A 9,930-nucleotide genomic window follows, 5' to 3' on the forward strand; every position below is an offset into this window, starting at 1 on the left:
CCTTTTTTTCCAAACAATAAAACCTTTTCTCCAACCAAAATCTTGCAGCAGGCTGTTATGGAAATTAAATAAAGGTGGATCTACTCTAGTTGGAGGGAAGCCAGACGCCCTGCCATTGCTCCCCCATCTTGCTCGTGCAGGGAACACAATTTAATGAAAATCACTGGACCAGACTAACTCTAAGGATTCTTCTGGCAGTTTTGCCTTCCTCTAGCTGTATTGGCTTTGCACTGGCCATTAGCCTATATATCCTGTCCCAGAAACAGTGAGACTGGGCTATTAATCATCTCCACAGTCTTTGGAGAATTTGTTTGAAGGGTTGCAAAAACATGTGTTGCTGCTAGAGATGCATTTCAATGTCTGTCTCTGGTAAGTGTTTATTAATAATCTTGTTAATCCTCACTCTAGTTCCTGGATCTAGCTAATGCCTTCAGATATCCTTGGGGGGCATTTTAAATTCTCCCTGATTTCTTGGACCCAGACACTTCCTTCTGCCTGGAGTCCTTTCTGATACTTACATTCATGAATATTTTACATTTAGTCTCCTGATTATATCTCCATGTGATGGCCATAGTGCATTGGCTGCATTTCTAGGGAAGACATACAGGAAGCCCACAGTAAAGGCTTGATTTTGCAGTCACAGTGCCAGAGATCTTTGTGCTTATCATTAAGATGGCCTTCTATCACGTACAGTGTCAGGGGAGATGCTGAATTGTGGGCTTTGCACAGGAACTCTCACCCTGGCTCATGGCCCAAAGGAGTTGCCATTTCAATCAGGATCGGATACCACCAGGAACTGCCCAATGGGCCTTGAGGACCACATGCGGGTCCCTATGACCAGAGTTGTTTCCCAGGCCCTGTCCTTCCCCCACAGTCTACCTCCAATGTTACCATACCTCCAGCCTGAGAGAAGAGACTCTGATGAACTGGCCTGCCCTAAGGAGTAAAAAGTTAGCCCCAGATGCCTGGGGGCCTGTGATTTTTAAAATCATCCCCTGGGAAAGGACAGTGAAGCCTAACACTCTCATGTGATAGATGGGATGAAGGCTTAAGGGGCAGATGTGTGATTGGAAGGCCACAGATTTAGAAGTTACTGGTATAAAAATGTCAATCCATGTTGGGCACAGTGGCTCATGCCTGTAATCCTGGCACTTTGGGAAGCCGAGGTGGGAGGATCACTTGAGGCCAGGAGTTCAAGATCAGCCTGAACAAGAGCAAGACCCCCATCTCTACAAAAAAATAGAAAAAGTAGCCAAATGTGGTGGCATGTACCTATAATCCCAGCTACTTGGGAGGCTGAAGCAGGAGGATTGCTTGAGCCCAGAAGTTTGAGGTTGCGGGGAGATATGATGATGCCACTGCACTCTAACCTAGGAGACGGAGCAAGATCCTGTCTCAAAAAAATAAAATAAAATAAAGTCAATCAAAGCTATAACAGACATCAAGTTTCCCCAAAGAGAGAAAGGAGGGCTGAGGGCAGGACCCTGCAGAGATGACCAAGGGCTGTGGGAGGACACAGAAATGGCCCTAGAGGTAAGAGATGAGCCAAGGGAGCACGGTGTCCTGAAAGCCATGGATAAATGGATGTGGTGTGTGGCATATGACAAATGCTACAGAAGTAGTGAAGGAATGTGATTGGGGAACTTGGAGATTGGCCGGTGCTTCCCTGGAAGGGTTCCACCAGCATGCTTATGGGATTTGCCCTTTGAAAAGCCCTCGCTCCAGCTGCTTTAGAGTGAGCACTCCCTGTCACCCACTGTGACCAGAGCAGGTAGCAGCTGAGAAGCTGTTTGGCCACAGAATGGCATATAAGCATCTCCAAGGCCATGCAGGGCAGGTGCTATCTGTGAGGAGTCTCCCAGGGAGGTTGCTGAGCCCAGGAAGATGAAGGATTAGGGAGGCTTGCAGCATGGGAAATTGCCTTAGATGCAGACACTATGGCACCTAACCTTTTGGGGCAAAGCCTCCTCCCACTGTCCCCTCAATCATGGCTAAGGGATAGGGATCAGAGAGAGGAAGGAGGCCCAGGTTCTGCCCTTAGGAACTTGCAAACCACTGTGGCAACACAGCCCATCCAGGGGTTTGTGCTCCGGATGGCCTGAAGGAACGCAGACGAGGCTAGGATTTCCCTTCCAAACATTCTAGACTTTTCCCTTTGTCCTTAGTGACAGCATGTTTTTGTCCCTGCTGCCTCATTTTAAAGGAAACAGAAGGCACCATAATGGTTATATTAATATATCTTAGCCTCTCTGGGTCATCAGCCACCACTCAGATCCCTGGGCCTGACCCCATGGCAGCATTCTACCTATGCTCTCTGCATCCCCAGAGGCCGAATGGGCAGCAGCCTTGGAAGCCCTCTGCAATCCTCATACCTTAGGCTTACCACTCTGCAGGCCCTGGTTAAAATGCAAAGATGCCCAGAGTGGCAGCACCCATATCAACATTTGGTCATCAGCGCCTCAGGGGGAATGTGAATGACTCCAGCCCTTTCCAACTGACTGAGACAGGGTGGGCTAGTGCCCTGGATCTTGCAGCAGAGGAGCATGTTTTAGAGGGAGTGGCAAGGCTAGATAAGGACTCTGGGCAGCACAGGGACCAGCTCAGTGGGAGGAGGTTAGTGAGCAGGGCAGTGAGGGAGATTGACAAGCTTCCAGACCCTGGACAATCCACAGAATGCATGCCTTCCTACCTTCCTTGTCATCTGTATGATAGTATCAAGTGTTTTGCACTTTGGGCAGCAAAGGACTAACTGGCCACCTGCTGATTTGTCATTATTTGTCTTCTCACCTACCATACACAGCCAACCTTTCAGGTTCTCCCAGGAAACACTCTTTAGGATTCATCTGTGAACTAAAGAAGTCCTCATTAGAACTCTTTTTTGTCAAGTGGCTACAGCTTAGAAGTCTGGCCTGAGTTGGCCAGTCAGTTCTCTGGATCCTGTGAACTTGTCCAGCTCTAGAAAACAGAAGGAGAAGGCCTGACTCAGGGAGCACCTACTCTGACCTTAATTCAGACTTCACCTCTCAGGAACCTAGAAAGACCTTGCCAAATAAGCACACAGGAAGGGCCCGAGGAGAAGGGCCACTAGTATGGGAGTTAAGAAAAGGAAGTCCTGTGGGTTTAAGGAAATCGTGGTGGCCTTTCTGGAGGAGGCTGGATCACAGGACTTTGAAGACAGACACTCAGCTGGGTGTAATTGGGACCAAAATCCTTGGCTTTTCTACCCAGCCCAGTGTCTTTGTCCCACGGTGGATGTGTCTGCCCCGCTCTCCCTGAGTGCCCTGCTGCTGCCAGTGGCGAATGCTCCCAGCAACCCAGAGGGCAGGTGGGAAGGCTAGCTTCAGGGCTGAGAGCAGTCCCCTGTATTCACCTCCTAACACTCCTTGTCTCTCTGCCTTCTCCCCATAGGACCCAGCCGCCGCCTCCATCTCAGACGGAGACTGTGACGCCCGGGAGGGTGAGTCAGTAGCCATGAATTACAAACCATCCCCGCTCCAAGTGAAGCTGGGTGAGTGTGTCTGAGGGGTGAGGGAGATATGGGGAGTAGACAGGTACTCTGGGCTGGGTCTGCAATGAGGTGCCACAAATAAACCAACTCAGCCTAGATGACTCCAAGACTCAAGCCACCAAGTCATTGGCACTGCCAGGCACCTTATCTCCTGCAAGGCAGAGAGGACAGCTACAGTTCTCTGCAGAAGCCTGAAACTCTAGGTGGCATCTCTGAGGCCAAGAAGGTTCCAGGTATTCCAGGGGCAAAGGTGTGGGACCCCAGAGAGAAGACTTGGTAGTCCCATCAAACACTGGATTAGGCTGAGAGGAAGCTGCCTTAGAGGTGATGTGTCAGTTGTTATGTCTGAGGGATGGAAAGGAATGAGGATTCCAAACCCTAGAAGCTGAGCCTCTCACCCAATTCCAACTTGAGCCCATCCTGAGAACTTGGGGCCTGGTTGGCTCCTGTTTGGGAGTGTTTTCCCTCAGTTTCTTAGAAAACCCAAATATCTCCCCCCTGTTCCAGGTCACCTTTCCCTTGAGGGTTTATCTCATGTCTACTCCAAAGTCAGTTTACTGTGCAGCCTGCTCCTTGGAAGTCACCTGGCTCCCAACCACTGCCCACAGCTCCTACAGCCACCATCTCACTTCACCCTGAACACTGCCTCTCCCTTCAGGGGCCAAAGTTTCACTGACTCAAGGCTGCTGTGTATAACAGACTTTTCTAAAAAAAATTGGTCTCATGAAGATAAATCACAGCACGGCACATATATCGTGAAATATAGGTCATCACTAGCCTTCAAAACTCCTCTGCCATTCCAGCCACCCTCCTGTCCATCTTTCTCCCCAGGCTCCAGCGGCCCACAAAATACTGGATCTATCCTCCACCCTAAGATCCCGTTCCCATCTATCCTAAAGCCTTCTCCCTCTGCAGCTGCCATGACTCCTTTCCACAGAGTCCTGTCCTTTTTAAAATTTTTTACCTTGCTTCTCTTCTTCCAGACCACATCCAAGGGAGCCCCCCAAGCGGTTTTTCTAAACAAGAGAGCAGTTCTATCAGTGGAATTGATTCATCTTCCTAAGATATCAGACTTAAACTGTAGCCAGTTTTATGTGTTTATTATTGTTTAATTTCACAATACAAGTATTTTAACAAGTATAAGTTCTCCTCTACTCTCCCCCATCACATTCTCCTCCCCAGAGGTAATCATTCTGAGCCTTTTTAGTTTTTGTAGTTTTATTTGGTATATTAACATAAGTAGCACCACATTGCACACATTTTCTGTGCACATTTGCTCCCCCTTCCCCTTAACATCGTGGAGCCCCTTCCAATGTCAATATAGAGAGAGTGACTTCATTCTTTTAAATGGTTGCACAGTAGTCTGTAGTTTGGTTTTTCCCAGTTTATTGTTTGCATTTTTTCACTATTTCAAACACTTTTAGCATGCTTTTAAAATAACATTATTTTTCTCCTCATTACATTGCCACCCATGAAAATTCACAGCGTTGCTCCAGTTGCACTGAGGACAATTACCACCGGGAACTTTAAGGCAAATTGCACCCCCTAGAGGCTTGATGTGGTAATAGCAGCTGCCACCTGCTGGAAAGACCGGGACAAAACGCTGGAGTCGGATGAGCAGAGGCAAAGAAAGAGGGTCAAAGAGTAGGAGAGGAGATATTTGGAGGTCAGGGGAAATTTCAAAGTGAGTCACAGTAGCTGTAAAGGCCCTTCCTGTCCTTACTCACTGGAGCGTGTGGTTATTTTCTGAGCCAGTCTTCCCCCAGTGTCCCTCTCCCCATAGTTCCTTTCTGTAGACCTGGGCTTTACTTGAGATGAGTAGGACAGGGTAGATGGGCCTCCTCCAGGGCCCAGACAGCTACTTCTGGTGATGGTTGTCACACACCAGACAGCGGGTCATCTGATGTCTAGCCCTGTGAACCTGGTAGGCTCTGGAGCATCACTTAGGCGGGATAGCCAAGTGGGCTACCTCAGCCCCCTGCTCCCTGCCCCTCACACTTCACAACCTTCAGTGGCTCCTTTTTCCTTCTGTTTTAATCCCAAACTCCTCCGTCTGGCATTCAGTGCCTTCACAATCTGAGTTTGTAACCAGAGAGAATCTTCAGGCCCTTAGCCCAGGACCTGACATGATTGGTGACACAGATACTTGTTGAATGAATAAATGACTGAAAAATGGATCCTACTTTTCTAACCTGACCTTTCTCTCTCTTCACCCCTCTGTAACAACCAGATCCACACGTATGTTCACTTCTAAATGCATTTTTTAGACACTATTTTGTACACTCCTTCCTAGAATGCCCTCCTCTCTCCAGCTCATGATGTCATCTACAGGAAGCCCTCCCTGACTGCTACTTCTTTCTGTGATTATCTCTCCCTCTCTAGCCTTTCCCTGCTATCAAGCACACACTGACTGCCCCACATGGAAGTTGTGGCTCCTGGAAGAGAGGAGTTCAGCCCCCTCCTTTTGCTCCCCACTATCTGCCTCAGCTTATACAGGGCCAAGGACTGTCTCCACCAAGCAGCAGTGCCTGGAGTGGGGGCCCCTGCCTCAGTCCCTATAGGAGCAAGTGGTGTCACAACAGAGGCCCAGCCCAGGCTGCCCTGAGTGGTGAGGCAGGGTGGCCCTGAGGGCAGGACACAGCTTCCTTCCCATGTTCTCCTGCAGAGAAGCAGCGGGAGATGGCCCGGAAGGGCTCCCTGAAGAACGGCAGCATGGGTAGCCCCGTCAACCAGCAACCCAAGAAGAACAATGTCATGGCCCGGACGAGGTAGAGGCCCTCTCTAGCCTACCCGGACCCTGCCAGCCTCCCCCTCTTCCCTCCCTCTCAGGCCCAGCTCCTCTTTGAGAGGAGAGAGCCTCAGCAGGATCCAAAGTGGGGGTGGTGGAGGAGGGAAGTGGTGGGGTGGGACCCAGCCCAGCCCCCTGCCAGGTCTGTGTGCTCCAGTTGCCACTCCAACCCCCAAAATTCTTCACCCAGGCTGGTCGTCCCCAATAAAGGCTACTCCTCGCTTGACCAGAGCCCAGATGAGAAGCCACTGGTAGCCCTTGACACGGACAGGTGTGTACGGGGGCCTGAGGGCAGCTGGGCAAGCCACAGGAAGCTGTGTGAGCACAAGTGGGCTGTACAGGCCACACCCGCTATATTGTTAGAAGAAGGTTATTCCTCAGCCAGAATTTCTCTAAGGGTGAACCCAACAAGTCAGAGAGATTTAAGCCTAGAAAAATGAGGGGAAGAGGGTGAGGAGAGTATTTAGAAGGAAGTTAAGAGTAGCAATTTATTTAGAAGGGTGGAGCTAGGGAACCTGTCTTTAAAAACCTGCATTTGCACAGCAAACAGAGTTTTGTTTTTGTTTTTGAGACAGGATCTTGCTCTGTTGCCCAGGCTAGAGTGTAGTGGTGTGATTATAGATCACTGCAGCCTCAAACTCCTGGGCCCAAGTGATCCTCCTGGCTCAGCCTCCCGGGTAGCTAGGGCTATGGGTGCACCACCACGCCTGGCTAATTTTTTTGTTGTTTTTATTTTGTAGAGATGGGGTCTTGCTATATTGCCCAGGCTGGTCTTTTTTTTTTTTTTTTTTTTTTTTGAGACAGAGTCTCACTCTGTTGCTCAGGCTAGAATGAGTGCCATGGCATCAGCCTAGCTCACAGCAACCTCAAACTCCTGGGCTCAAGCAATCCTACTGCCTCAGCCTCCTGGGTAGCTGGGACTACAGGCCTGCGCCACCATGCCCGGCTAATTTTTTATATATATATATTTTTAGCTGTCCATATATTTCTTTCTATTTTTAGTAGAGACGGGGTCTCGCTCTTGCTCAGGCTGGTCTGGAACTCCTGAGCTCAAAGATCCGCCCGCCTCGGCCTCCCAGGGTGCTAGGATTACAGGCGTGAGCCACCGCGCCCGGCCAGGCTGGTCTTGAACTCCTGGCCTCAAGTGATTCTCCCTCCTTAGCCTCCCAAGTGCTAGGATTACAGGCCTGAGCCACTGCACCTGGCCACAGTTTTTGTTTAGATTGTGCTCCTTATTTGGAACCGTGAGGGAGGGGTGGGGTGCTGACTGATGGGGAGGTGGGAGTGCAGGGAGTTTTCTATTTAATTTTTTCTGTTTAATTTCCCCGAATCACTTCTCTGTCCTCTTTTCTCCACGGCCAGCGATGATGACTTTGACATGTCCAGATACTCCTCCTCTGGCTACTCCTCTGCTGAGGTGAGCCCCTACCCCTTCGGCCCTAGACACAGCCGGGCAGGATCGCCTCTGTCGAGGAGAAGAAGGGGTGCTGCCGGGCCGAAGCACACCCTGAGGGGAGAACTAGGCAGAGCTGGGCTGAGGGCGCGGGGCCTGGGGTAGGCTGGTGTCGGAAAGAAGTCGCGGCCTCCAGCGCAGGGAGCAGGGTTCGGAGCGCGGCTTAGGTTGGAGCCAGGCTCGTCAGTAGAGTGGGGCGTGAACGGCAGGCGAAGGTGTGGGAACGGGCCTGAAACTGGCAAAACCCGGACGGAAGCAGGCTCAGGGGGAGACTTGACTTTAGAATGGGGAGGGGTCTGTGGCGGGGCGGGGACTCACGACGTGCCAGTAAGCAAGTGAGGCCAGAGCCTGCGGGAGCCTAGGCAGGGCGGGGCTTGGGGACGCCAGCAGTGCGGGGTAGGGGGACGGGCTGATATGCGGGCGCTGTCTTTGGCGTGGCCTGGGGGTGCGTGGTGCCTCCCCATCCCCGCCCTGAGCCTGACCTCCCTCCCCTTTGTCTACAGCAGATCAACCAAGATTTGAACATCCAGCTGCTGAAGGACGGCTACCGGTTAGACGAGATCCCTGACGACGAGGACCTAGACCTCATCCCCCCCAAGTCCGTGAACCCCACCTGCATGTGCTGCCAGGCCACGTCCTCCACCGCCTGCCACATTCAGTAGCCGGCGGGGCCTCCGCGGCCTCCCGGGGCGGAACCGACGCGGGCCAGGTTGGACCGGGCAGGGGCAGACCCCTCCCCGGCTCGTCCGCCTGCCCCCGGCCCCCGCGCCCCCTACAGCCGCCAACCTCGTAACAGTCATTGCTTCCTCCTATGGTAGGACGTGTACCTCTGTGTGTTCACGGAGCCGGAGAAACCAAAACCGGGTCTCTCTCCACCCCCGGGGGCTGAGGACGGGTGGAGGCTGTTTGTTCAGTTACTTGGGGGGCCTCACCCAGCACCCTGCCCCCCTCCCCAAGGCTGCAGTCCGGTGAGGGGGAGAGAAGACTGGATGGAAGGGAAGCCAACATTAATGAGAGGGGGGAGGGATCACAAACCCCAGCAAAGCCATGAAGCCCCCAGCCCCAGCCTAACAAGGAAAGGGGCTGGGGAGTGGGGAGAGAAAGGCCCAGGGCAGTGACAGCAGGTCCCAGCACTTCAGAGTCCCCTCCACGCACCCCTGATGGCCCATGTACCTATTAGCGTTTTTCCTCTCATCTGATGGGAAACCCTGGCAAAGCTGTCCAACTGATATTGCCCCTCACCCAAAGGATCACTGCCTTCTTCCTCCTCTTTGCCCAATCACCTCCTTCTTGCTCCCTGGGAGTGGGACAGGGTAAGGTGGGCCTCAGAGACAGGCCAGAGTTTGGGGTAGTATGATCTGTCCTCACTGGCCCCTAACCAATGCATCTATCTCTCTGCCACCTCCTCCCCATCCCCACCCCCACTTCTGTTCATTGGTCTCAGTCCCGGGCTGGAAGCAGGGAGTAAGGCTGGCCTCTAATGTCCCATTCCCATCTCACCCCAACCCAAGATCTGGGAGGCTGGTTCCCAGAAAGAATCATCAAGGAGCAAGCTTAGGGGAATACAGTGGGCTGAGTGGCTGTTTGGAGACGGTAGGGAGTGCTTGGCAGAATGTGCATGTATCTGAGGCTATCAGGGAGTGTGTGTGCCTGTGTTGGGCAGACCTGTCTTTCCTGGGGTCTATTCCTGCCATAGATGTGGGTGTCCCTGGTGGGGAAGTGACTGTGTATCCGTTTACAGTGTGAGAGACTGCCCAGCAGGGCAATGGACTGAGAGCCTCGGACTGGGAGTCAGAAGCCTGGGTTCTGGTCCTAGCTCTGGCACTCTCCCTGGCATCTTCAACAAGCCACTTGCTTTTTCTCGGCTTCAGTTTCCTCAACTGCAGAATGAACAGCAGCTGAAATTATTTTTAAGGTCCTTTTATACCTGAAGGAATTTCTTCATAGGAACCTCTGTGGAAGGGGATGAGGAGATCTCTGTGTGTCTTTGAGTACACCCAGGGGGCCTCCGGAGTTGTGTGACTGTGTAGAAGGGGGATGGGGCAGTTTCTATCAGGACCGTGTATGCCTGAGTACATGTGGATCTGTTTGGGAATATGTGTGTGTGTCTGTGAATGTGTATGGGTGGGCAGTGTCTATTGTGTGTGTAGCTGTAGGGGTGTCTGTGGGTCAGAATGTGTG

The 9,930-nt window shown here is 52.0% G+C and overlaps 1 protein-coding gene across 4 annotated transcripts in view; it reads left to right on the forward strand.

Annotated features, from left to right (window-relative positions):
- The window catches only part of FAM219A (family with sequence similarity 219 member A), a 49,914-nt gene extending 41,353 nt beyond the window's left edge, over nucleotides 1–8,561 (forward strand). Inside the window, exons 2-6 of one of the 4 annotated variants that reach the window (XM_045562953.1) lie at nucleotides 3,409–3,508; nucleotides 6,174–6,276; nucleotides 6,487–6,567; nucleotides 7,659–7,713; nucleotides 8,253–8,561. In XM_045562953.1, the coding sequence (XP_045418909.1) occupies nucleotides 3,409–3,508; nucleotides 6,174–6,276; nucleotides 6,487–6,567; nucleotides 7,659–7,713; nucleotides 8,253–8,411 (498 nt within the window). In that variant the 3' untranslated portion in view covers nucleotides 8,412–8,561. The remainder of the gene's footprint in view (nucleotides 1–3,408; nucleotides 3,509–6,173; nucleotides 6,277–6,486; nucleotides 6,568–7,658; nucleotides 7,714–8,252) is intronic. The other 3 variants (XM_045562954.1, XM_045562955.1, XM_045562956.1) reach the window with 3 other exon arrangements.
- Nucleotides 8,562–9,930: the final 1,369 nt, after the last annotated feature.

The sequence above is a fragment of the Lemur catta genome, chromosome 10, assembly GCF_020740605.2.
Source record: "Lemur catta isolate mLemCat1 chromosome 10, mLemCat1.pri, whole genome shotgun sequence".
In the NCBI taxonomy this organism is placed as follows: domain Eukaryota; kingdom Metazoa; phylum Chordata; class Mammalia; order Primates; family Lemuridae; genus Lemur; species Lemur catta.